The sequence below is a fragment of the Lolium rigidum genome, chromosome 1 (genome assembly GCF_022539505.1).
Source record: "Lolium rigidum isolate FL_2022 chromosome 1, APGP_CSIRO_Lrig_0.1, whole genome shotgun sequence".
Classification (NCBI taxonomy): domain Eukaryota; kingdom Viridiplantae; phylum Streptophyta; class Magnoliopsida; order Poales; family Poaceae; genus Lolium; species Lolium rigidum.
Window position 1 is genome coordinate 190,549,689 of NC_061508.1, and position 26,488 is coordinate 190,576,176.

Consider the following 26,488-nt stretch of genomic DNA (forward strand, 5'->3'; position numbering starts at 1 on the left):
ACCGCTCGCCGGAGACTCACCTTGAGCACGAGCTTGACGCGCAGCCTTCTTCCTCGCAATGATGTACGCCTTGGTCTCGTTCCACCACGCCTGCCTGATCCTCGTCCATGCCGTCGGTGCGCATCATCATGATTTCCCTCTCCTCGGCCAAGAGCTCCTTCATGGCCTTGGCTTCTTTGGCTGCGATCATCTTCATGTCAAGCTCGGCCTTCAACTTGGCATCTTCCCTCCTTGCTTGCACCTTGGCAAGCTTCACCTCACTCTTCTTGTCGGTGATGAGGAGCTTGGTCTCCAACGTCTTCATCGTCAATGCCTCCTTGGACTTCATGAGTTGATCCAACTTCTCCGGAAGCTAGGCTGCTTCAAGTTCTACCTTGACCCTCTCCTTGGCCTTCTTGTTGCCCTCGGGCTTGCCGGTGTTTCTCCCACTCATGTCCTCTCGCTTCATCATCCATGGTGAGAAGTGCCTCCTTCTTGCACTTTGGCTCGTTGTCCCGCAACTTCCACTTAGGAAGATGTTGAAGGATGGAAAAGCAATGTTGAAATTGAAATTCCTTGTTCTTCCAGCCGGCCATGTCCTTGTACCGTTGTTGAGCATACTTGGGCTGCACAACAATAGTATGAGGAGATGTTTCCACATCATCAACACATAATATGGATAGCTTGTGATGTTTCCACATCATCAACACAAGGAAAACTTACATAGTCCTCCGGCACGCATCCACTAGGAGGGTTGTCGGCCACTTGATCCATGGTAGCACTCCAACGAGAACAAGCCGGCTTGATGATGTTCCATCGGCCTTCAAGGGAGCGGTAGGATCTGTCCGCCATGCTCTTCGTGCGAGGCTTCGCGCGGTGGTACGGATCCTCAATGCGCTGCCAATAGCGCTTGCCGCCATGGTCCACTCCGGTGCACGCATCCATCCCCACCTTGCTCCAAGCACGGACCAAGATGGCGTCTTCGATCTCGCTCGTAGTTCGCCGTGCGTGGCTTCGGCGTCGACGAAGAACCGGCGGCAGCCGGATCAACCTCAACCACCTCCTCCTCGTCACCCTCATCCTCCTCCTCGTCATCAAAGTCTTCAACGTTGCACTCCCCATCGAATGCACCGATACCGGCGTCCAAATTCACCGCGGATTCGTTGAGCATGTCCAAGTAGGATGTTGTGGACTCAACATCGAACACCTTATCTACATCGATGGTGGGTGGCGGCGGCGCGGGCGGCGCAACGGCCGGAACGGGACGGAGGAGGGTCGTGACCTTGGAGGGCGGTGGAGGCGCGAGGCCGATGCGGCCGATTGCCTTTGTCCGCACCTTGGCCGGCGCGGCGCCCTCGGCCCGGCCGCCTTGGTCTTCATCCGGCCCGCCTTCTTGGCGGCCGGCGGCGCTCGCCCGGTGAATCGGCGGCCGCCGCAGTGCTTCGAAAATTGCTTCGGGATCCTCTTCCTCTTCGACGGGATGGCGGAGGCGATCATGGCCGACACGACGCCGGCGGTCGGCGGACCTCCGACGGGGACATCAACCACCGCGCCCGAAGGAGGTGTACCGCCGGCGGTAGGCGGCTCTTGCGGACGGTCCATGGCGGCCGGATCCGGCCGGGAAGGGCGGGGCGGAGGAGATCGGGTAGCGGCGGCGGCGGTTGGCTTCAGCGAAACCCTTCGCGCGCAGTGGACTGGACGATACCGGTTTCGCCCACTATCCCCGCTCCCACCCCGCACAAGTAGGGGGCGACGACCCGCCCCGTACTGAAAACAGCAAAAAACGATGCGGGAGCCGTTTTTACGGGGCGTGCTAGACGGCCGGGTAGAGCCGAAACCCTCAAATCGGCGGTTATTATACGGGTTTGCCCCTTTAGTATTAAGAATTGGAACAAAAACTAGTATTCCGTCCAATCTACTCCCTCCAATCTATATTAGAATTGCCTCTAATATTAATGTATCTAGACATATTTTAGTTTTAAGTACATCCATTTGCATCCCGCCCCCTTTAAATACTCCTTGACTCTTTACCGGCCCAATTGTCGTCCCACCTTTCCATTTCCAGTCTTTCTTCCCCTTTGTTCTGCGTGCACCAAAAGCAGCAGCAGCAGCAAGAGGCCGAGAGCCCGTCCCTCGATTTCATTCAGCCAGTCTCCACCAATCCGTAAGTTCCCTTCCTCCTCTCCGCTACCCGCCATGCGAGGGATCGTCCCGAGTTCTTGTTCCTGATCGCGAATTCGTTCGTCGATATGCAGCATCCCTAGCTCTTCTTGGTTTCTTGCTGCGTTTGCGAATATTTTGGTTTCCCGTGGTGGTGATGTTGATCCCGTTGTCCGTGCAGGGAACCTGTTCGATAAAATGCTTCAGGGGGGCGAAGGGCGGGGGCCGCCGAGCGACGGGACAGCGGGGACTTCCGACGGGGACGGCGGTGGCGGCGGCAGCGGAGGCGGTGGCCGTGGCCGCGACCGCATCAGTGACCTCCCAGACAAGGTGCGCCACCATATCTTTTCCTTCATGCCTGCGTGGGAGGTGGTCCGCACGAGCACGCTCTCGAGGCGGTGGCGCCACATCTGGGCCTCCGCGCCGTGCCTCGACATCCACTATCCGTGCGGCTGCGTCGACGGCCCCAACGCCGGCCAGGATTGGTACGCCCAGTTCGTCAAGCACCTGCTTCTCAAGCGCAGTTTGTTCGAGCCGCTGGACACGCTCCGGCTGCATTGGAACCACGACGACGCCAACACGTGGATCGAGCATGCTCTCAGACGCAATGCGAGACATATTGAGCTATCCGGTGATCAGCATCGACCAAGGCTGCGACCCAAGTACTGGATCTTCCTTTATGGCAACCTCAAGATCCTGCATCTCAGCCACTTGGAAATGAACAACAACCCCTCTCGCAGCTCTGTTCTAGGTGCACCTCTTTGGAGGAACTAGAGCTCAAGAACGTCTACATATATGCCTCGCACATTCGATCAACCTCACTCAAGCGTTTGACTATGGTCAGATGCGTCAACCGTTGCGGCCTCTCTGTTGATGCTCCGTACCTTGTTTTGCTGCGCTGCATCAGACCTCACAATTTTGTTCCTCGGATCGTGGACTCGTCGTACCTGTTGACAGCCACTATCATGCTTGACGACACTTGCTTGACGTCTCGTGTTGTCCCTTGCCACAGCTGTGCGAATGATGAGGACCCTGTGCACGGTGAATCTCAGTCTGCATCTGATGATAGTAGGCCTGAAGGTTCTGATTCCGAGGACCCTGGGCACAGTGAATCTCAATCTGCATCTGATGATAGTAGGCCTGAAGGTTCTGATGCTGAGGACCTTGGACACAGTGAATCTCAATCTGCATCTGATGATAGTAGGCCTGAAGGTTCTGATGCTGAGGACCTTGGGCACAGTGAATCTCAACCTGAACCTGATGATAATAGGTCTGCAGATGCTGACGACCTTCGGGACACTGAATCTCAATCTGAACCTGCTGATGATAGCTCTGCCGTATCAGGTGCTGAGCACCCGGACAACAATGACGATGACGCTGAGATTGCAGATGTGTATTCAAGTGAGGATGACTGCTACGGAACTCCAACTCGTGGTGGCCATGGTATTCTTCGCAGCCTCTCCAATGTGATAACATTGAACTTGAGAGCACACTATGGGCAGGTACTTTTCATGTCACTGATACTATGGCCTTCTCGTTTTCTTATGCTTTCTGCAGTGTATGATTATATGCATGGGAAGGGACTACAGACGTAGCTAGAGCTTTGTCTTGAAATCTGCGTGAAGAATTTTTTCGTATTTCTTCTGGTCGTGAATTTCTTAATTAAGTTATTGTGAATCGGTTTAGATGTAGGGAAGAGCTGTAAGACTGTTTATTATTATTGATATATTCTATTGCTGACCACTCAAATAACATGCTTTATCAGGTTTCTATGTTGATATCAGTTCTCTAATGTGCATAAAGAGGTTCATTTTACTAGTGGGTCATTCCAATGGACAGTTCTCACCCAGGAGAATATTTTAATTAGCTATACTACTGCAAAAAAGCATTGAAATTAATATTCATAGTCTTCAACTCTTAATATCCGATCCCTACAAAGGTTTCAACCACTAGTGTGTGGTATATGGAACTTAACTTACGGTTTGATGTTGTATGATATCATATATGGGGAGTGCCTTATTAGAACTTCTTTTTGCGAATGTGCCATATTAGAACTAGCATGCTTTGTTAACTTTTAGTCGGTAGAGCTAGTTTGTGCCCTACATGTCAGTGGACCATCAGTACTCACTCCAATATTAATGCGCAGCTTCTGCTATTCAATGAAATTAAGAACTGCCCTGAGTTCAGAAACCTGAGGACTCTATCGCTTGGTGAATGGTGCACAGATCCCGGCTTTGATTCATTGTCAACCATGCTGGGGAAATCGCCCAACTTAGAGAACCTTTTTATTCACCTCCTGGTACGTACAATGTATTACTTGATGAATGTTTGCTACAAGGGCTTAAGCATGTGGCCGATCCTTTAAACCAGCTCATTGTTCTATACAAGGCCTACAGCAATCCAAGAGAAAGATCATTTACTTGCAACAACCTGAGGGTGAAGATCTCATATTCAATGAGCGATGGCAGACTGGCCCATCAGTTGGAAACCTTCTTATGCGCCAATTATGGTTCAAGGGAGAAGCACAAGGTGCAGGACGAAGCTGCCAATAGTCCAGCGAAGTAAGGTGTGGCTTGCATAGTGCATACTGCTTCTAAATGAGGACCAGCTTGTTGCTGTCCTACCATGTCAGTAAGTGTTTTTTTTTCGAAACGAGGCAACCGTGTCGGTAAGTGTGACCTTGGGGTAAATTGCAGCCGGGACGCCATTGATCAGATGGCAGACACAGTAAATGGCAGATTTTTGTCAGGTGCATCGCGCCGTCGAGTTCTTAATGCTGGTAAATCAGTACATGTGTTTGTTGTGTTCCATGTAGATGTTAGATCAAAATGAATAGTGACTCTGAAGCCTGTGGTATCCTCTGCAGTCCTCCTAGGAGGAGCACTGCACGGATTGATTTGGCACTTGGTGAGCCTGGATCCGCACTCTGAGTTCCTCAATGCTGTTGGTGTTTGTGAGTTGTGATTACGTAGGATGGTTGGTTAACTGAGTTTCTGGGATTTGACCGGCGAATGTCCATAAAACTCTTGTGCAATTGCTATCAATCAGATTCTGAATCAGAGATACCTCTATCGCATTTCATTTCTGTCAAACGTGTATACTGGAGGTCATGAAAAATGTAGAAGTAACAGGTAGATATGGATTGAGTTAGCATATTGTCAAACAGATAGCCACTGTGAGAAGTGCTTGTCCAAGGGCCGAAAGAGGTGTAAAATGGAGGGTCAACCTGTCGGCTCAAGATGGGTCAAAAACGAGCAAGTTGAATGCAGTTGCTCCCCCGAGCAAAATCGTAAGTACAGTATTGGTTGATGGCATACACGATCGATTACAATAGTTGGGAAGAAAGGAACATCGATGTAAGCCGGGCAACGAAGATCAAATTAAGCATTTACTTCCTCGTCAGCGAGCTCAGCCCTGGCGACACGGCGACCTCCATCACCACCCAGCACCGGCACCTGCACCAGGCGATCCTTCCGGTTGACAGGTCTCGCGCGCTCTCACACCTGGCTACGGCACGTCCGAGTCTCCCGATACCAAGGAAACATATGTGTGCAGCATGTTCTCGATACCAAGGAAATGTTGGAAACTTTTGATAAAAGTTGGAAAAAACAGTATTTGTGGCTGTCTGTGGCTGTCGTGTTGGATCCTAGATATAAGATGAGATTTCTTGAACATTGCTTTAAACAAGCATATGGTAATGGTGCCAAAACGTACATATCTGACGTGCGAGGAAAGATTTACGAGCTATTTTTCCGATACAGTTGCCGTGCTGATGAACCGAGTAGAAACAACAACGGCATGGAGATGAATACTCATGTCAGTGATCCATTGGATTTCACAGATCAGAATTATCATGAACAAGCAACATATGATGATTCTTTGAGAGAACTCCATGCGTACCTGGATGGACAGCTCTATTCTCCAAATGATGTCAACTACCTAAGCAGGGAAGCCTTATCTCAGGATGGCCATTTTGATATTCTGAAATGGTGGAAGGCCAATGCTTCCATATATCCAGTACTTGCTGCGGTCGCACGTGATGTCTTAACAATATCTGGATCTGGGGTCTCAGAACAATCCGCATTCGATGAAACCGATGAACGGGTGTATCTATTCAATCAAAAGCTGAGTCATGAGATGGCGGAAGCTGTCATCTGCACTCAGGATTGGTTCCAAGATTCAGGTATGTTTCGGTGTTTCAGTATGTCATGAAACCTGAACTTCCCTTATTCGATTTCACATTTGTTGATGCAGAACCAGACCATCTTGTGACTGAATTTTACTCGTCGTGGGGAACAGAAACGAGCGACGCGGATGGGGGGAACTCCACTGTGCCTATTTAACTCTTTGTCAGGTTATTCTCCTGTCTTTTATGCCTCCATCTCGGCATTAAATTTTAGTAAAGTTTCCAAGAGGCTATAAGTGTAAAGTTTCCCATTTCAGTCGACGTGATGAACTATTGAACTCTTCAGTGTTTATTTCTTGCTGTTGGTATTGTTGTTGCTGCTGCTGTGATTGATATGAGGTTTTGTTTTGCGTTTAGTGAGAAATTTGGAACGCGTCTGTCACTGATGTCAGCTCTGTAGTATTTTGCACATATGGCCTAAATGTAGCAACTGAAAGGGAGCAGTTTTACAGGGATTATCCACATATTGCCTTTCGGTGAGAAGTACATTTGGAGAGTACAAAGAAACGAGTAAAACTAAAGAGGAAATTTCTTAGCAATCCTATGTACAATTGTTGTACCAAGCCATTTCACTAATCTACACGGTGTAAATTAACACACTTATCAAATCCTAACAACAGAGACTGCATTAACCAATAGTCCAATACTACTCCAATATCATTAGAAAGAATATGTCATCTAATTAATAGTCACCACCACACTGCACTTAGCAGGCTAGCACCATAATAATCACATACCATGTTTCAGAGGGGTGTCCACATCTGTGACAATCCATTCTCCTGGCTCCAGTTTGTGGGCAACTCCAGCCTTGAATTGCTGTTGATCAGCGCTGTCCTTACGGCCTTCGTCTCAGGGTTGTCCCAGCCCAGCAAGTCCCCGAAGCTCACCGATCCCTTCAAAGGCAGTGCCGGCAAGCCGGAGAAGCAGGACACTTGCTCGACAGTGGTGCCGTTGTCGAATGCGATGTAGGCGTCGATGAGGGGTGCAAGTGACGGAGGCGCAGCCAGAAGGTCCATCTCGCTGGGGAATGTGCAGGCTTCTTCTGATAGTGGCCTTGGGGTAGTTGTTCTGCTCTTGTAGAACACCCTGCACAACACCCAGTCTTCCTGTAGGCGCCAAGTTCACATGGTTAGGTGTATGCTCATACTACTATATGTAATAATTGAAATTAATTTTTTTTCTTAAACAGTCAATCCTTCCATATGAAGTAGGTAAGGCTGAGAAGACTTCCGTTACTTAAATCAATTCAGTAGGCTGATGGATAATTATGCTGATGCAACTAACATAACAACCTCTGCAGCAGAGTCACTTGGTGAAACTATTATTCTTAAATTATTTACTTTAAGGCATAGCAATTACAGGGACCTGAAAAATTCTTAACTAGCAGCTTGGGCTAAACAATGAGCGTTGGCTAGTCAAATTAATAATTCTCACGGGATTGTTAAGTAAATTATCTAGTTTTCTTTGGAAAGCGCCCTGACGTAAACACTTGAACGATCATTCCAGTGACAGAGACTCTGGAGTGGACCGGAGTTTCTAAATTGGCAACTCGCAGGCTGTACTTTGCAATAAGTAGGTTCAGAGTCAGAGCAGCATGTTTCTCATGAAGGAGATGATCATTCATTCAACCGAAACAGTAGAGATCATACGAAATTCTGGCTTGAGATCCATAGTGACGCAACGCGTTTGATGGTAAAGAAATGAGCTGACGCGAGGAATACACATCAACAGTACTCGCTCCATTCTAAAATACTATCAACTGTACTCTCTCCATTCTAAAATACATATCAACTGTGACTGCATGACCATTTCCACTAAGACATTGGCTATTGCTTCATATGGGAATATCTTACTACAAATATTTAGGAACATAAATAAATATACAATAACATGAAATATCTTGTGTCGAGAGGGAAATTCAGAGAATTTTAATTGCACGCTAGGGGTGGCCTAGTCTGGAGATGTGGTAGTAATATCAAACCATTCAAACTTTTTAAAAAATGATGCTATTTTTTGAAAGGAATATGGAGCCACAAAACTATGCAATTTTCTGCATATACTGAAAGAAAAAAAGAAAAAAAAATGAAAGACAATTTGTCTTCTCTCCTTCACAATTCTGCATGAGAGTGGCGTGTCCAAACACTGCCGAGGGGGTCACACAAACCGAATGAGCACAAGCAAGAAGAGCACGGTATTGATCCTACCTTGAGCTGGCGTCTCGCCGTGGCGGCGGCGGCGGCGCGGCCATGCTGCTGCTGGTGGTGCTCGTCTTGTTCCTCCAGGCGGAACTCGTGCATGACCCACTCCGTCCTGGTTCCCTTGGGGGCTCTGCCCTGGTAGAAGACCAGCGTCTTGCGCATCCCCACCACCGCCGCCGATGCCTCGCCGGCACCAGCGCCGGTGATGGGGCGGTCCTTGCCGGTGGCCTTCCAGTAGCCGGAGCGGGTGGCGCGGTTGGTGCGCTGGCCGGTGGCGTACTTGCGGTCGCGCAGGCTGAAGAAGTACCACTCCCTGCCGCCCACGCACGCCGCCTCTGTGATCGACCGAAGGACAAAGTAGAATCAATCTCAGCAAATCAAAATTTTACTTATATACTAACAGGAGCAATTGTATCAACATGGTTTCGTGGTGTAGTTGGTTATCACGTCAGTCTAACACACTGAAGGTCTCCGGTTCGAACCCGGGCGAAGCCAAATGTTTTTCTTTATAATGTAACGATCTGTTCGCACGAGCGAATCAACCAATTCCTCTCTCTCCGAAATAATTTCATCCATTTTTTTTGTTTCCACCTTCAGAATTATGGATCGATTTCTCTGGGATTTGCTTACTCGAACTAACATCGTCGCCAGCACCCTAGCGATGCATGCATGAACCAGCAGAGATCGATCCATGCATAGAATGAAGAAAACTTGCTATGAATCATCCATGTTATGTTACTACTGTAGCACGCGTACCTGGAAGGTCCCATGGCTCGCACTTGTTGAGGTCGACGTCGACGATGTCGACGCCGCCGTACGCTCGCCGGCCGGTGAGCTTGTGGAGGAGGTAGTCGAGAACCAGCTCCTCGTCCCTGGGGTGGAATCGGAACCCCGGCGGCATCCTCGCCTCCATCATGCCGATAGAGCTCATTCTCCACCGCTAAATTAAACTGCTTGCTAGCTAGGTAGCCTCTTCTGCTATAGAGAGAGACGGGAAGGGACGATGAAGGGGTCGGTACGTACGTAGACGTATTAATAGTGCGATCGAGCAGGGTCAACTGATCGATCATGCACAGTATGCAACTTGCCATATTCTTTTGCATTGATGCTTACGGTTTGGAAATTAACTGCAAGTCCTCAACTTCGGCGACTCTTTCCTCCTATCCTAAAAAAGCCTGCACTAGCCACTAGATATACACAAATCATACATACGTAAGTGCTTGTGGAAATATACAACTGTATTTCAGTATTTATTTCATGGAAAAAATACATTTACGCATACTTTGTAGTGGGTGCACACGCATGAATGCACACACGTGAATACGTATACGTATGAGTATGAGATTGCTGCTGGGAAAGCGTGCCGTGTCGTCGGGTATACGGTATTTAGTTTGTTTCGTGGATATACATGGTTCCGTTCCATCGATCGATCTCTACCTAGCTAGCTCAGAGGCATGGGCGAGTGATTCTGATCAGCTTGCACCTTGGATGAGTTGAAGACTCTTCTTTTGGGGGATCAAACGGCCCCGGCCTGACCAAGTGGCCGGCGTCAATTATTTGGGGCGTCGCCATACTGCAAAAGATAGCTTGCGACAGTGACATGCATGTTTGAGGCTGTGAATCAAATACTGAACTTATGAATTAGTTTGAGACTGCTAGTACCAAATAGATATAGATTTTCCATATCTATAGCGCCCAAAACTAGCCTTGTGTTTCTGTCTCCTTTGTACATATCTTGTATACATCTTCTTAATGCAATAGAAAAGCTTTTTCATCAAAAAATATATCATATATGCCCACTAAAAGAGAGACCATATGATTTCCAAACAGAACAATAGAGCGACTAAAGAAATTAATCGCTGGCCACTCGCTTACCGACTACTTGCTAGCCACCAATAAGTCAAACAATCAACTTCATTTTTCATATTTATTCAATTATCTAGGGACGTCACAATATTACAAAAGACATTGAAAGTGATACCAATGGTCTTTGAGGCTATAAATCACACAATGAACTTGGACTAGTTTGAGGCAACGATGCACATTTCGTAAATTTCTAGTTCCTAGAACATATTTTCCAAGGAGCCGACTATATATAACGGCCGTTATGCCTTTAGGAGCAGCTGCCAACGGTTGCTTTTGAACTCTTGCATGCATACCAGTAGCACATATGGCTGACATCAACAAATATTCCATCTGATTTCCAAACAAAACAAATAGAGCGATTGAGGAAATTAATTTCTGACCACTAGATTGCTACTGCTCGCTAGCCACCGATAGTTCGAACAATCAATATTCATTTTTTATCTTTGTTTTCAAATTACCCAGGGGTGAGACGATATTGTAAAAGACAGCGACACTGGTACCAATCGTCTCGAAGCTGTAAAACACGCAATGAACTTGCCACTATATTAGTACGAGTCATGTTCCAATGAATAAGGGTTTTACAATATTTTTTAAAATTCAAATTAAGTAAAGTTTGGCAAAGGTTTAGAAAAAAAATCATTAACATGTATAAATCAAAATCAATGCCGCTAGATACATCATCAAATATATTTTCATATGATATCTATATAATGTTATTGTTCTTGATAGTTTTTTTTCTAAAAGTTCAGTAAAACTTTACTTAGCTTGACTTTTTTTTTAAAGACATAAACCTTATTCATTGAAATGGAGGGAGTACTGCTTGTTAGCCACCAATATATTTTAAACAATGAATATTCATTTTTCATCTTTGTTTTCAAATTATCCAGGTTGTGAATGATCTTGCCTAAGACAGCGAAAGTGATACCAGTCTTGTTCAATCTAAGCATTAAAACACACACAATGAACTTGGACTAGTTTGACTACCTCTCCGAAAATAAATAAATACTTACTTACCAGATAAGGTAAAAGTACCTTTCGTGCAGCTAATTAGGCAAGCACCTAATTTTCCTTATCTGTGCCGATATGCTAGTGAAAGAGAGACCAAATGATGCTAGAAAAATATAGAGGCCACACTAGCTTACCAGTCTTATTTCTTTTTCACTGGTACATATTTTCAAAAAGGAGCCGACTATGTATAACGGCCGTTATGCCTTTAGAAGCAGCTACCATTACCAAGTGTTGCTTTTGAACTCTTGCATGCACGCAGCACGCGAGTACCACAAATAGCTGACATTAGCAAATATTCCATCTGATTTCAAACAAAAACAATAGAGCGATTGAGCTAATTAATCATCGTCCACTAGATCAGTACTTTCTCCGTTTTTATTTACCCTGCGTTTTAGCTTTAGTCAAAGTCAAATTTTCAAAAATAATTCAGCATCTATAATTGCATATTTACATAATATAAAAATATATTTCAAGATGATTTTAATGGTACTAGTTTTATACTTTAGATATTAATATGTGCCCCTATATTTGTAGTTAAACTTTGTAAAGTTTGACTTTGACTAAACATAAAACGCAGGATAATTTCGAACGGAGCGAGTACTACCTCCATTTCAATAAATAAGGTTTTTTTTAAAGTCAAACTACTTAATTTTTGACAATTTTTTTAGAAAAATCATTAACATGTAGAATTTAAAATCAACACTGTTAAATAGAACATGGAATATATTCCAATATGATCATCTATATAGTATCATTGTTCTTCTTGATAGTTTTTTTTAAGTTTGATCAAATTTTACTTAGCTTGATTTTTTAAAGACATAAACCTTAATCATCGGAACGGGAGGAGTATTGCTCGCTAGCCACACATAGTTCAAACAATGAATATTAAATTTTATCTTTGTTTTCAAATTATCTGAGGATGTGACGATATTGCAAAAGACAATGAAAGTGATACCAAATCACGTTCGAGCTAGGCCGTAAAACAAAAGTTAAAAATAGCAGGCTATACGTCTTAGCGGCGACTATTTCCAATCGTAAGAAAGTTATAGCGAAGTTAAGCCATTGGCGTTTTCTACAAAACAAGAAAACTCTTAGAAAAATTAGGCATCAAATATTCATATATCATCTATAAATATGATAAGAAATTCAATTGATACAAACTTGTACTAAACAATAATGATAATTGTAGTAATAAAAGTAGTGCATAAATGTATATTACGGGAATCTAATTATGGGAATATTTGGGTTTAGCGGGAGAAATAGCGCTATTTTTAGCCGTATTTAGCGTTTTAGCGTGATTTAGTGAGTTATTCGCGGGAAATTTCCTACTTAGCGCTAAAAGGGCATATCTTTAGCAGGAGAGTTGTGAATCCGCTACAGCGATGCTATAGCCAAGAGATAGTGTGATATTTGAAACTTCGCGTAAAAGACACACAATGAACTTGGACCAGTTTGACTAGCTCGATCACCGAAAATAATTAAGTACTTACTTACCAGATAAGGTAAAAGTACCTTTCGTGCAGCTCATCAAGCAAACACCAAATTTTCCTTATATGTGCCAATATGCTAGTAAAAGCTGAGAGACCAGACGAAGTAATCACTGGCCAAACTAGCTTACCACTCTCACCAGTAGTTCTAACCACTTACACTTCCTTGTCGTCGTCTTTGTCCAGCTTTAACTATGAAACAGTGGATTCATGCTTTCAGGTCTTATCCACCACGGACGTAGCACCATGACAACAACAACAACGACGTAGGTCGACGGCGACCAACCGAAACTGACCGCCGGCGATGCCATGGCCGCCTGAGGGGCGTTAACATCGTCTAGCCGGGGCCGCTTCACGTGGCCTCTCACGTGCCTCAGTCCACATGTCGGCGCCGCGTACCGTACAATGAGCGATCAGCGGCCAGGTGATCGCCGGGCGTCGCCGTCCGGCCGGGGCCACCGGGTAGAATCCCCTATTCACCTTGTCTTTCATCTAAAATGACTCGTACCGCCAGATTATTGGCTCCTATTATTGGCTGCACTCAAGCATGAGACATGAGAGAGGAGATGAATGCGATGTGTTGTCGTGATAGATAAGATAGCGCACATCTATCGCTACAAGTGGAAAGGCATGGTCATAGTCTCCAGCTCCATAGTAGAGCAATATACCATTTTTAGTGTTATCATAGGATGATACTCGTAGTTGCTATAAATTTGATGGCCGTGTGCATGGATTTGTAGCAGCCAGTTAGTTTGGACATGCAAATAGCACCATAGTTTGCCAAGCACTGCCGATCTAGGCATGCATACATTTCACTATTATATGTGACTGGGTTTGGAATATTTATGATAGGTTAAGAAGATGAACAATTGTTTTGGCCGGGTTCTGATGATTAACTGTGTGCACATCATGTTGTTGCTCCTGTCGATGTCAGAACAATTCCACTGGATTGATGCTCAACACATAAATTAATTGTGCATGATTCTCTTGGGGAGGAGGGATATGTATTGCTGTGTCGCTCTCAGCATAAGGCTACCTAATTTTAAGTTTTTTTTTCTTGGCTCTATATATGGCGGTGTGGGAAGGTTAACCGGTCAGGTCATCAACTTCTTTCTCTGTCACTGGGAAAAGAAGAGGAAAAAACAATTATGATGTGATAGCATGGATGAGCAGATAGGGTAGATAGATCGTGACATGTAAAATATATATATTGTTCATATTGCTACATTGAAAATCTTTTCTTCTGAGGGAATGCTACATATTTCAAAATCAATGTAACCAAAACTCATCAATGTACAGAAAACATATGCTGACATATGATTGATGATTTTTCATAATTAATTAGTATTAATTATTGAATTGTATGCACCGATCAGCCTGCCTAAAAACTCAGAGTGTTATGAAACGGTAGGCAATAATATTTCAACACCCCTCACTCTTACGCTCCATCAGCTAGTCTTAGATGTGGGTCGCAATTATCTTTTTATTATTAGTGCATTGGCAGGGTCCTAAACTCGAGTTTGTGACGAGTGGGGATGCATTTTACATTATTTGGAAGGTAATATTATTTGCTCGGATTGATTTTTATATCTAGGTACAGTTCTATTGTTGCCGCTAGGAGATCAGCTTGTAGTCCAAGACACATTGTATTCTGTTGGGACATAATTATTTCATAAGGCCCTGCCATGAAATTCCACTCCACGCACTTGACACGGTTAACAAATCAAAGTGGGGGTCAAATGGAGAAGCAAGATGTGAGATTCAGTGAGGTAGTTCATCAAGACAATGCACTGTCGATATTTTTATCCATAATCCACTATAAGCTAGTTTATCAATTTTACTGTTATACCTCTTTATGAAAAGTGATTATCTCCACATGGGCATGAGGTGATCCCATCTTCAAGCGAATAAACTCTAGGGTATATGGTCTAGATTTCCAAGTACCATGTGAAGAACTATAGTGGCAACCTCATGAAGTCTCATACGCGCACATCGATGTTTGTGCACTCAAAGCTTCAAAGATTTAATAGGAAATACTATGTGGTCCTAGTCACTTGCTAGCCAAGCCTGAATGTCTAAGATGTTCCTTAACATAGGAATAGTATGCACTCTACAAGTTGTTGGCCCATCATCATAATGTCACAACTAATAAACATCCGCGATGCCACATTTCCTGTGTAATTTCTAAGATGGCATCAATATAAACCCCACGAGGATTAGGTCCCGTCGTTTTGGGCAGTAAACGGCCATGTTGATTAGTGCTCATGGCTCGTTTTTTGCTGGGAAAGCAGGCTCCTTAGCGTACGCTCGATTTCGATGTGTGTTTCTACTTCACTTGGGGTCGATGATGTGTGTTATTAGGTAGCAACTGACATTGGTAAGTGTTTGTGCGACAATTTTGGTCATCAGAGGCTAGTTCTCTTGGATTTTGGGGCATTACCTCCTCGTAGTCGGGTGTGGCGGTGACCTAGTGATGGGAACGTTTAAAAGAGCATGTTCTAGAGTTGGGTGACGATGTGACATGTGCGGGAGACACACATGGTGTGGTTGTTAGTCTCCCACCAGGATATGGGGAGCATCTTCTTTGTCCTCCATAGGGATAAGTGTGGTACCTACACACAAGCATTGAGATAGTGTCCCTCCCCTCCTTGGAGGCACTGTCGCGGGCCATTGTCCCTCCCCCTCAGGCTCTTGTGGAAACCCTTGGTCTCGTTTGCTGGACCATGCGGTGACGGTCCATTGGTGTTGCCCCCTCCTTGGAGGCGCCATCTCTGGATCTTATGTCCTGGCTAGTTGGTCGTAGTGTGGTTGGTTTGTACGTGATGACAATATTCCTCTCATTATGGGCCTCGAGTCGAAATGGTGGTTCTGCTCTCTTCCCCTTTAGCGGTATCCTTATCAGACATATTCCACGACGATCTTCGTCGAGTGTACTCGCCATCTGACGGCCCGATGGGGGGGGGGGGCTCTTCGGCAATGGACGAAGGGGTTTGTGATATCATGTCTTCTTACAAGTAGACAACGGTTCTTCCTCCTACAAAGGGCAATCTTCCGCATCTTTTTTGTGCATTTGCTTTTTCTTTGGTTAGCAATCACTCAGTGGAAAAATTTTCATTATGTTCAAGATTCGCCTCTCTTCTTTATATGTTGTTTGCTTTTTTTTTAGCACATGCAAGCTAATTTACTCAGCACCTACCTGATTCAATTGTTTGGAGCTTTATAGATTTAGTGGTTTCTTTCTAAAACACTAGCTGGAGTAGGTGTTCATATCAGATGATCCTGCACAAATCGTGCCAACAAATCTCAAAGCACGTAAGCAAATTAGAGCCCACCGGCTTCATTTGTGTTCCTTTTTGCCGTTGACGAGCGCTTGTCTACAATTTAAAAGCATGCGGAGTGGAACGACCTAGAGGCAGCCAACGCAAACGCAATTCATCATCGGGTACGTGCTATGGTAATTCTTGCAAGCAAAGATCTTGCAATCGGTTAACCATTAAGTAATCAGGAACGCTCTGGATGCATGCACACCTCAGTGCCATTCGTGTGGCAGTTCCTTTTGGGCAAATGATTGAAGAACAACCTGTACTAGCTAGTGTCATTTTCACGATCATTATGTGGATAAATATGCTTCACAATTGGTATTATTAAGCAAACCTGACGGCAGCAATCGAGATGTATCAACAGCTCGTATGTAAGCAACTTAGTATATTTTTGGCTACCGGCTATGTTTCGTACTAGTACTATTAAGTAGTCTAATTATCTATAACCTTTTCTATAGTGTGTATGCAAAATAAGGGGTAGTTTGGTACCATGAATTTTCTATGAGAAGTGCTTAACAATTTCATATGATCTAACAATGATTTTAATCAGTCCACTATCTGCAAATTAAGTTAGCGTTACCGCAAGCAAATCGGCTCGACTTGGGCAAATCAAATCTTTTTTCTTAAGTAATACAAATTGACATCTAAATTATCAACATCCCGACCTTAGCTCAGTTGGTAGAGCGGAGGACTGTAGTGTTGCAGAAAAATCCTTAGGTCGCTGGTTCGAATCCGGCAGGTCGGACTTCTCTTTTTAATTTCTTTGCAGTAATTTTTTGCTTCCTCATTTTCTCTATCAGTAGCAGAAATGGCTACAAATAGTTCTCCCAAAATCTATTCCCGATAATCACCAGACGCTCAAGCTGGTGAAATGTGCCGCCACACTCGGCTCAATTCTTTTATCATGCATACGCGCCGTGTGAGCCCCCGAGGCCCCGATAGCTCGCTCCATGCTGCCCTTTTGGCTCCAATCATAGGGAGACTGGAAAACCAGTCAACGCATTTTGGACGGTTAAAATATCCGCGTTCGTCCGTTTGCACCAGCCCGCAGACGTGAAAATGGTCATGCGTCTGTTTGCATCGGGGGTGGCTCCAGCGAGCGACGCATTTCCGGCGTCGGCCAATTTAGGTTCAGAAAATTCAGAAAAGATGGTGTAGCCTCAAATTAACTCAAATTTGCATGAAATTATAGCCTCAAATTAGCTCAAATTGAGGTCTAAAATAAATTCATCACACTTTGCAACGCAAAATGGAGTCCATGTTTAGGGATGTTATTGGAGAGGATTTTGTCTCAAAGTTAGGGATGTGGAAATGGGGTAAGTAGGATAATTAAATCCATGTTTATTAAGAAGGAAAAATAAAGTCTAAAAATTCAGTCAATCTTCGAAAGTTTGACCAAGGATAAACCACTGCACAGCCACACTCTGCTGTGATAAGCAAAATTGGCATAAACTGACAAGCAATCTACGATCCTGAAAAGAATGTACCCATACTGTAAGAAGAAAGGTTACTTATTATACTGCCCCCATGCCATGTTCATGTCTACCAGAAATCCTCAAGAAACATGGCCGGAGTTGCAGCAAACCTCAGCCTCAGAGTTAATAGTGTTGGGCAACCACATCAAACATGAAAATGGCTGCAAATTCTCAGGGGAAACGCCGTGGAGCTGCCAATGTTTGCTTATTAAATTTACAAAATTGGTTACTTTTCACGGGTTGGTGATCAAGCAACTGAAACTAAATTTGCACCTAGTATCTTTTCTTGTGCCGCCTCCAAAGAATTCTTGGAACACCATAAAATAGCATATTTTCATTTACAAAAGCAGTCTCCTGATGTCACTGAAGTTCAATGCCAACTCTGTGAAAAACTTGCCTGCCACGTGTCACAAAGGAAGAGAGTAAATAACATGACAGAAGATGGATGAAATTACAGGACTAAGATGATCAATACCTCCTACTTGGCCGTCAAATATACGATGATCAGCAGACAGCGTCAGGCTCATTTTTGTTACTACAGCAGCCTTCTCTGTTCCTGGACATTGCGATATGAGTTAGAGATGAACGCGACTCATTTAAGCAGGACAATCATATTCAAGGAAATATACCATCACTGTCCATCACTGGTTCCACAACCTTGTTACCACGTCCAACAGCGAGAATACCAGCCTGACAGGAGGATATGGAAAGAGATTAACAGTAGGAATTCAAAGGAACACCTTACTGACAGGACAAGGCACAAGGAGGAACCTGTGGAGGGTTAATGATTGCACAGAAATGGTCCACTGGATACATTCCAAGATTTGAGATGCTGCATAAGCATGGACAGGTGAGAATTTCAAATATGGAATATAATCAATGAGACAGCAATACGGATCAATGTCAGACATGTACAAGTCACTTGCCTGAAAGACCCTCCTTGAAACTCATTAGGAGCAAGCTTCCCAGCTCGTGCCTTCTCGGCTAGCTGCTTGACCTAAAATGTTTCAAAAGGGAGAAACATGAATCTTCCATTGCCACTGAAACACTTGAATTAGTCTACAGGTAGTAGGAGAATTTTGTATTTTTGGTGATTCCAAGTGCAAGCTCGATTCTGGTTGACAATAAGAACTGCATGCCTACGACTTAAACCGTAGCTCATCACCTAACATAAAGTCATGCTGCTGAAGAAATTCTACTTAAATAGAATTTTGTCATACCTCTGAGGATATTGCTGATATTGTCTTTTGATCCGCATTTCTTATTATAGGAGTCATCAGGCCCTATAAAAGCAAAGACTGTCATTACAGACATCAACAAATGCTAATAAAAACTTTTGTGGACAATGCTGTCGTGCCTTCTCTGTAGCAACGGCAATAGATATATCGACTGAATCCCACTTCTGGGCTTCTTCCTTCGCATTGTCCCAATAAGCTGGCAAATGGTGATAAAGCACAAGGTTTACAAAAGCAGAAACTAATAGGGCACTTGACATACACATAACCCAGCATATGTAACCGAATATTTCATAAATCAGTGGAGCACAAATTTTGAGGAAGACAAACTCTAGCGCAATACCATAGTATGTTGAGCTGACCCAAGTTAATATGCAAATTTATTCATGTCCCGTCCGCTCAATATGGAAATAAATCATGTTCATGGAGTTCTATCATATTATTCTACCATTGTCCCTAGGGACAGTAGCACTATAAGCTTCCCGAGATTGGAAATATAATCCCTCATCACTCACTAAATTACACTGACACACTATTTTTGACAGAAAATTTGTTTACACAGAGATGGTTTGTGCCTGATACATCTGATTTGCAATAAAAACTGGTAGTCTTGCCTAAAACAAATAGACACTTCATAATATAATAGCCAGAAATGTTGCATCATTACCATTTGCTTCAGGGACATTCCTTAAGGCAAGTGCCACAGCTTTTATGACGATATCATTTACTGAAACTTTCACGCCGTGTTGCTCTGCAATATTGGAATGCCCAAGGGAAAAAGGGTTATACTCTGGCTAGGTGAATCGCTGAAATATCAAATGGGAAGAAGATGAATACACACCTTTCAGTTCATTCCTGAAGGCGAGCAGGGGATCCAGTATGACATCTGACAAGGACAATACGACATAACACAAATCATTTCAATACCGCCAATAGAATTGCAGAATGTAAATGGAATGAGTACAAACCTTTGGATAGGTACAAATGTGGAGTAGTCTGTTTGGATTCAAGCAACCTTTTTGCAATCACCTGCACATACAACTTTTTTGTCACTTTTGAAACAACAATTTGAATTCAATAGACAAAATAACAAAGTTCATTTAATAGAAAGGCATCATTAATTTCCGCCCTCCCGCTAACAAAACAACAATCATGTTTATGTTTACGTAAATTCATTCAAAAGATATCAGGTGGCACTAGAGTAACAAATCATATGGTTGCTACCAACAAGGTAGAAAAAAAGGACATGAGTTAGGACGATAACCTGAATAAAACATAATTTCAATTAGACTGGTTATCCTGCTTTTTGAGGATGTCAGGTAACTTGATTTTCTATTAATGAAATACGTGGTTGCTCTCAAAAAAATAAAATCTGAATTTATCTATTTATAAAGTATGTGCTGATGCAACATAAATGAATACGTAGCCAGACACAGTACCTTGCGTATCTGAGTATTGGTCATATCTTCAAATGTACCACTCTTTTGTGAAGTGGGTAGAGATTGAGCTTGGGAATCACGAGCTGGTTGGGGTGAAGGTGTCGCAGGAGCTGTCTTTTCTTTGGCTGAACTTGAAGCAGTGCCTGCCTTCAATGCAGCCAAAACGTCACCCTTCAGAAGAGTCCCACGTGGACCTGACGCCTTCAGTGAGGAGATGTCAAGACCATGTTCTTTGATGAGCATCTTAGCTGTTGGGCTGATGTGTCTCAATGCTGGGCTTTGTTCAGCAGCATCAACTTCGACACTTTGTGCTGCACTTCCACTTGACTGATCCTCGTCATGCTCGCCTTTAAAGGAGGTATCCGCAGGTATCTTGGCAATATCCTCAGAGTCTTCAACCTTCAAATGGACATGACATAAGTACTGCTGACATTAAAATGAATGGCCAGTGAAAAAAAAGAACCACCAGTCAAGCATGGAGCTATACCGTGACAAAAATGGGTTGTCCAACCTGAACATCCTTTGAACCTTCAGGTACTAAAATCTTGGCCAGATACCTGCAGCATTAAAGGAGTGAACCAAAAATTAAAGGTTTGTTGTTTTTGCAGGTTACCCAGATATGCTTTATTATAGAAGGCCACACGGCACAGAAGAATAAACATAAGAGGCACAAATTATGCATTAAGGAATAAGTTTAGAACAAAAATTCAACACTGTACACCAGTTCAGCAGCACAATATATCAAAATATACTTATGTACACCATGAAAACCAAGGTAGACGAGTAGCATAGACATAGTTGTCACGTTAATTTTTATACTGACAGTAAACAGTTTCAGGCGAACTACTGAAACCCTTTTATGTGCATTTTGTGCACAACAGTATATTTAAAGCAACAAGAGATTTGATGTGGAGTGGCAAAAGTAGTAAAAGGAAAAATAAAGGATTGTCAATGGTGATTAGATAAGTCAGCCAGTGAATTATATATTTTCTATAATAAAAACTGGGCAGAAATGGTAACAAGGCCTAGAAATGCTGAGGTTACTAGCAGCTAGAAAGGATGTGAGTTCAATAAATTTGGATGCAACCTATCCCAGGAGTTTCCTGACAAGTTCTATCAGCGAATGAGAAGTATGTAACTTATCGAAAGTGCAAACACCAGAGTTCCTTAGGTAAGCGCATGATACACAATATTATTTGTTGAAACAAAAGAATGTCAACAATCTTTCTTCAAGGCAACACAAAGTGGAATAGGAGGACATTACCCCTCTTCAAGACTTTCAAATTCAAGTGTAGCTTTATCAGTTTCTATCTCACAGATCACATCACCAACCTCGATCTGGAAACAACATATAGCTTTAGAAGACACGTGCTCAGAGTTAACTAAGAGACGAAATGTTAAGAACTCTATGCTAGGACATACAAGTTATATCAGAGAAGAACCCATTGCAAAATCATTACCTTATCTCCTTCCTGCTTTCTCCATTTTGTGAGGTTACCTTGATTCTAATGAAAACTATGTTAAATATGTACTATGGGGGAAATGCACATTGCTAGCATCAATCAAGAATTACTACGACCAATGTTTAAGCTCTTACCATAGTAGGGGACAGCGCTGGCATCCCTATCACCATATGTGGTGGAAGCTCTGCAGAAATGATAAGAGCAACTTAATGATATACAGGATAGTATTTACTATTTTCTACCAGCATATTTCAGTAAATTTCCGGGGTGAAATTAAGTTGCGAACATGAAAATGTAATAAAAGAGAAAGAATGTTATGGGCAAGTATGCCTACAAAAGGATGTGCCCAGGGTTCAACAGTAATGTATCGTTACTACATAGAGGTCAAGGTCTTTCTCAGGATGCTAACTTCCCTTGACTGCATGTGAATTCATTTCGTTGCTTAAGTATATTCCACGATAATCAAAGAGCAGTAAAAGTTCCGAACCGCATAAAGCTGGCATTTCTAAGATTTCAGTTGACGCAAATCCAAGCATAGAGAAACTACAAAGGGTCCATAAGCTATTAAAGTATAAAGTATTATTTGACTTGGCTATGCAGTACAAATGGACACAAAAATAAATTCCAGTGGGTAATGTTATAATTATATATCTACAGCAAAAGAGCAACATGCACACACCAGGACCATATCAAAGTTAGAATGGCATACCTGTCGACGAGAACCATCGGGCCTGCATACCAACCTGCAGTGAAAATACCACGTAAGTATGCAGCTAGGTGAGAACGAGAGGGATTAAATCTTTCGACTAACCTTGTGACGTCCACCACCGATGGATGCTGGACGCAGCGTTACCAGATTCGCTCGGGCCATCGTGGAGCCCCGAAACCGGTCGATCGGCCCAGATCGGGGATCGATTCCGCTCCCCTGATTCGCCACGGCCACGGCCACCGGACCATGTTGTGGCGGTGGTCCAGGGGAGGCCGCCGCAGGGGAGACGCGTGGGTGGGCGGCTGCGCGGGAAAGGGCAGCAGGGAGGCAGCGGCGCGTGCGGAGGAGCATGATGGCGGCGGCGTGGACGCCGGCGAGGTGGGGGGGCGACGCGGTGAGGTAGGGCGGAGAGGCAGTTTCGGCGGCGCCGGATTTAGGAAATCGAGGTGCCCCGTCGAGCGAGATTGACTCCTGGAAAGGGCGGAGGTCTGGCCGGTACAACTCACCAACAGGGCCGGGCCGAGCCGGGCTTTGCTCCAGGTGAGCAAAGAGCCACTTTACCTCTAAGGGCATGTACAATGGGGTGACGTCAGCCTTCCCTTAGAGATGCCACGTCAGATTTTTGCTTAGTTGGAGGAGAGAGAATGAAGGGAGAGAAGGTTATCTTCTCTTAGCTAAGGGATCATCTCTTAAGAAATAAGGAAAGACTATTTTCTCCATTGTATCATATATGTCTTCCCTTAGCAACAAATTTCCTACCAAAATTTAATTATTCATATTAATTGCTAGAGATGATTGTAAGAGATAATGCATTGTATAACTTATATCTAACGCCTTCTCTAGTTGATATGGCGGGGTAAGGGAAGGCATGTCTTCTCTACCATTGTACATGCCCTAACCTGTATTTTTTAGAGTATTTTAGTAAAAAAAAGTTAAGTTAAAAAATTCTCTAGAACAAAGACACTTTTGAGAATGGTTTTCATGATAGGAAATCTATTCAACCTATTTTTTCCTGAGATTTCTCTTGACGAGAAAGGTTACTCTTTCATTGTGCTATCATAATCGCCTCATGTGAAGCAAAAGCTAACACCGTTGCGAATTCGAATTCCACTTACCAGCTATGTAACATAGCTATGAACCTTATATATTCATCTACAATCTCCCACTGCTGCTAGACATATCATGACTGTTACGCAGGATGTCGCAACGCAAAAATGTCTCCAAATTATTATTATTATTATTATTATTATTATTATTATTATCTGACAAGAGGATCGACTATTTGTGGCGACTAGCAGCGTTGATCGGCACTATGGTACATGGTGCTAGGAGAACAACATCACTAAACATTGTGTCGTGTATTGCACACGACGTTTAATGTGGGCCCCTAGAGACTAGTAAGATGTGACACTAACTAGTTAAAAATATATCAAGTATCCAACTATCCATATAGTGGGTTTTGGATGATTCGTGAAAGGCAATTATGGAACTAACCAATCTTGCGCAAGACTTGAGGTTTTAGTTCAATATGATTAAGCCATTTTCATTTATTCTTTTCACATCTTGTGATCATGGAAATTGCAAAAATGTATTATGCTTGGTGGTCCTTCAAAGAGATAGAAAAATATATAGGCTCATATGCAATGTAATTTTTTATTCATTAAGACATAGATATGGCCTACTATCAAGAAGGTCACTTGGCAAAGCATGACGAAAAAGGATCGCCTCAAATACCCCTCAAAGTTTTTCTTTAAAATCCACTCAAAATCTTCAAGCTATTCTTTGAAATGTACCTAGTACCTCTAACCATGTGAGTTTGAGAAACTGGAAGATGCCTGCGTTTATGACAAGTCTCTATTTATGTTATCGCTACTGAGTGTAGATAAATCCGTCCAAGGATTTTTTTTATGTATATGTAGAGGGTGGTACTCCCAGGTCATATCTATACGGTTCCTCTGAGCATCAACTTAACTCTTTTTTTCCAAACTCATGCATGATGGCATTGTGTTCGGTCCGGTGCCACTAAGGTGATTCTCTTCCAGTAATTTCAATCACTCTAGGATGAAAACTAGTCGGTTTCTAGGTCAAAACTTCTGAAATTTGTGTCTTCACGTCCATGTAAAAGCCATTTTTCAAGTGTTCTGATCCAGACAATACCTCCAAGTATTTCGCTCTAGTACATTCGATATCCAACTTTCTTGCTGATGAATATAGTTTTTATATGTATGGTGCTCCTAGGTTTAACTCATTGGTACTACCGGGCTAGTTACATTAGAAGTCATATTCCTGCTTTTGCCCTCTAAGCCACCAACCACCAAGGGAGAAGTATGACCTTTTTAGTGGTTTTCTAAGAGAAGAGAGAGCTTTTTTACCTACCTTTGTCCTATATTTCTTACACACCTAGATAGACACCTCGGATATAGCGTGATTTGGAGCCAACTTCTTTGTGAGGTGTTTTTCAGGTTCTATATCCAATTGCTAGCCAAGTGTTGTTACTTTTCTGAGGGTGCGTGGCCTCAAAGCCAACTACAGAGACACTTAGAAACCTTTCACATACTCTGTGAAGTAGCCGGGAGCTTGTGAAGGTCGATAATCGCCTACTTCATGTGACTAAGCATCCTAGCTGAAGGATAAGTAGGTTGGTATTTGTGACAAAGGACATGTGCCCTTCGTACTTTGTGTTCTAATCTTCACGGGACGTAGAATAACGCCAACTGACTAAACCTCAGGATGGATCCTCTTAGTTTCGACACGCTTATTTTGTTGGCTTATTGTTGTCTACTTTTTCACAAGTTATGTATTTGTAGAGTTGCATGATTAAGAAATTATATGCAACCATAGCGAATAATATGATAAAATGCAAACTTTCACTGACATTTTTTAAACATCGCATGTTCACCCTTCCGCTTCTATTGAAGGTAGATGATGGCGTGTAATTCACACGTTCGTTGGGAACCCCAAGAGGAAGGTATGATGCGCACAGCAGCAAGTTTTCCCTCAGAAAGAAACCAAGGTTTATCGAACCAGGAGGAGCCAAGAAGCACGTTGAAGGTTGATGGCGGCGGGATGTAGTGCGGCGCAACACCAGAGATTCCGGCGCCAACATGGAACCTGCACAACACAACCAAAGTACTTTGCCCCAACGAAACAGTGAGGTTGTCAATCTCACCGGCTTGCTGTAACAAAGGATTAACCGTATTGTGTGGAAGATGATTGTTTGCAGAGAAAACAGTAAAAACAAGTATTGCGGCGGATTTGTATTTCGGTATTAAAAGAATGGACCGGGGTCCACGAGTTCACTAGAGGTGTCTCTCCCATAATATAAAAGCATGTTGGGTGAACAAATTACAGTCGGGCAATTGACAAATAGAGAGGGCATAACAATGCACATACATGTCATGATAAGTATAGTGAGATTTAATTGGGCATTACGACAAAGTACATAGACCGCCATCCAAGCTGCATCTATGCCTAAAAAGTCCACCTTCAGGTTATCATCCGAACCCCCTCCGGTATTTAGTTGCAAAGCAACGGACAATTGCATTAAGTATGGTGCGTAATGTAATCAATAACTACATCCTCGGACATAGCATCAATGTTTTATCCCTAGTGGCAACAGCACAACACAACCTTAGGGGTTTCTGTCACTCCCCCAGGTGTCAATGCAGGCATGAACCCACTATCGAGCATAAATACTCCCTCTTGGAGTTAAGAGCAAAAACTTGGCCAGAGCCTCTACTAATAACGGAGAGCATGCAAGATCATAAACAACACATATGTAATAACTTGATAATTAACATAACATGGTATTCTCTATCCATCGGATCCCGACAAACACAACATATAGTATTACGGATAGATGATCTTGATCATGTTAGGCAGCTCACAAGATCCAACAATGAAGCACAATGAGGAGAAGACAACCATCTAGCTACTGCTATGGACCCATAGTCCGGGGGTGAA

General features: G+C 43.5%; 4 protein-coding genes and 2 non-coding genes across 6 annotated transcripts; 4 read left to right on the forward strand and 2 right to left on the reverse strand.

Moving 5' to 3' along the window:
* The first annotated feature begins 2,493 nt into the window (after window positions 1–2,493).
* LOC124653858 lies at window positions 2,494–4,887 on the forward strand. Its single transcript, XM_047192921.1, has 4 exons — window positions 2,494–2,743; window positions 2,833–3,641; window positions 4,286–4,438; window positions 4,528–4,887. The coding sequence occupies exons 1-4, from the start codon at window positions 2,494–2,496 to the stop codon at window positions 4,702–4,704; spliced, it is 1,389 nt and encodes a 462-aa protein (XP_047048877.1). The 3' UTR covers window positions 4,705–4,887.
* LOC124653866 lies at window positions 4,855–6,482 on the forward strand. The gene is made up of 6 exons (XM_047192932.1): window positions 4,855–4,918; window positions 5,006–5,088; window positions 5,188–5,270; window positions 5,474–5,651; window positions 5,752–6,322; window positions 6,394–6,482. Exons 1-6 carry the CDS (start codon window positions 4,855–4,857, stop codon window positions 6,480–6,482), a joined length of 1,068 nt encoding a protein of 355 aa, XP_047048888.1.
* A 287-nt stretch (window positions 6,483–6,769) lies between these two features.
* On the reverse strand, window positions 6,770–9,512 carry LOC124686640 (NAC domain-containing protein 21/22-like). Its single transcript, XM_047220552.1, has 3 exons — window positions 9,280–9,512; window positions 8,530–8,858; window positions 6,770–7,431 (listed from the first exon to the last, which is right to left on the reverse strand). Exons 1-3 carry the CDS (start codon window positions 9,452–9,454, stop codon window positions 7,069–7,071), a joined length of 867 nt encoding a protein of 288 aa, XP_047076508.1. The 5' UTR covers window positions 9,455–9,512; the 3' UTR covers window positions 6,770–7,068.
* Window positions 8,945–9,018, forward strand: TRNAV-AAC. Its single transcript has one exon. It is a non-coding gene; the product is annotated as a tRNA-Val (tRNA).
* A 7,352-nt stretch (window positions 9,513–16,864) lies between the features above and the next one.
* TRNAY-GUA lies at window positions 16,865–16,949 on the forward strand. Its single transcript is given in 2 exon segments — window positions 16,865–16,901; window positions 16,914–16,949. It is a non-coding gene; the product is annotated as a tRNA-Tyr (tRNA).
* Window positions 16,950–17,669: 720 nt separating this feature from the next.
* LOC124653877 (dihydrolipoyllysine-residue acetyltransferase component 1 of pyruvate dehydrogenase complex, mitochondrial) lies at window positions 17,670–23,098 on the reverse strand. Its single transcript, XM_047192940.1, has 17 exons — window positions 22,628–23,098; window positions 22,526–22,559; window positions 21,951–22,000; window positions 21,814–21,858; window positions 21,618–21,691; window positions 20,841–20,910; window positions 20,354–20,752; window positions 19,883–19,943; window positions 19,756–19,800; window positions 19,582–19,665; window positions 19,037–19,113; window positions 18,900–18,962; window positions 18,606–18,676; window positions 18,451–18,511; window positions 18,309–18,369; window positions 18,155–18,235; window positions 17,670–18,076 (listed from the first exon to the last, which is right to left on the reverse strand). The coding sequence occupies exons 1-17, from the start codon at window positions 23,096–23,098 to the stop codon at window positions 18,018–18,020; spliced, it is 1,806 nt and encodes a 601-aa protein (XP_047048896.1). The 3' UTR covers window positions 17,670–18,017.
* Window positions 23,099–26,488: the final 3,390 nt, after the last annotated feature.

Bases quoted from the DNA above. Each gene is read 5' to 3' on its own strand.
- LOC124686640 (XM_047220552.1), bottom strand. From the start codon at position 9,454: ATGAGCTCTATCGGCATGATGGAGGCGAGGATGCCGCCGGGGTTCCGA. The intron at 8,859-9,279 runs GTACGCGTGCTA...GGTCGATCACAG, and splicing joins CGAGCCATGGGACCTTCCAG to AGGCGGCGTGCGTGGGCGGC. The intron at 7,432-8,529 runs GTAGGATCAATA...TGGCGCCTACAG, and splicing joins CGGCGAGACGCCAGCTCAAG to GAAGACTGGGTGTTGTGCAG.
- LOC124653877 (XM_047192940.1), bottom strand. From the start codon at position 23,098: ATGCCCTTAGAGGTAAAGTGGCTCTTTGCTCACCTGGAGCAAAGCCCG. The intron at 18,677-18,899 runs GTATGACAAAAT...GAAACATTTTAG, and splicing joins TATCAGCAATATCCTCAGAG to GTCAAGCAGCTAGCCGAGAA. The intron at 18,236-18,308 runs GTATATTTCCTT...CGCAATGTCCAG, and splicing joins ACCAGTGATGGACAGTGATG to GAACAGAGAAGGCTGCTGTA.
- LOC124653866 (XM_047192932.1), top strand. From the start codon at position 4,855: ATGGCAGACACAGTAAATGGCAGATTTTTGTCAGGTGCATCGCGCCGT. The intron at 4,919-5,005 runs GTAAATCAGTAC...TATCCTCTGCAG, and splicing joins CCGTCGAGTTCTTAATGCTG to TCCTCCTAGGAGGAGCACTG. The intron at 5,271-5,473 runs GTAGATATGGAT...CGATTACAATAG, and splicing joins GAAAAATGTAGAAGTAACAG to TTGGGAAGAAAGGAACATCG.
- LOC124653858 (XM_047192921.1), top strand. From the start codon at position 2,494: ATGCCTGCGTGGGAGGTGGTCCGCACGAGCACGCTCTCGAGGCGGTGG. The intron at 2,744-2,832 runs GCAATGCGAGAC...GGCAACCTCAAG, and splicing joins GATCGAGCATGCTCTCAGAC to ATCCTGCATCTCAGCCACTT. The intron at 4,439-4,527 runs GTACGTACAATG...GTTCTATACAAG, and splicing joins ACCTTTTTATTCACCTCCTG to GCCTACAGCAATCCAAGAGA.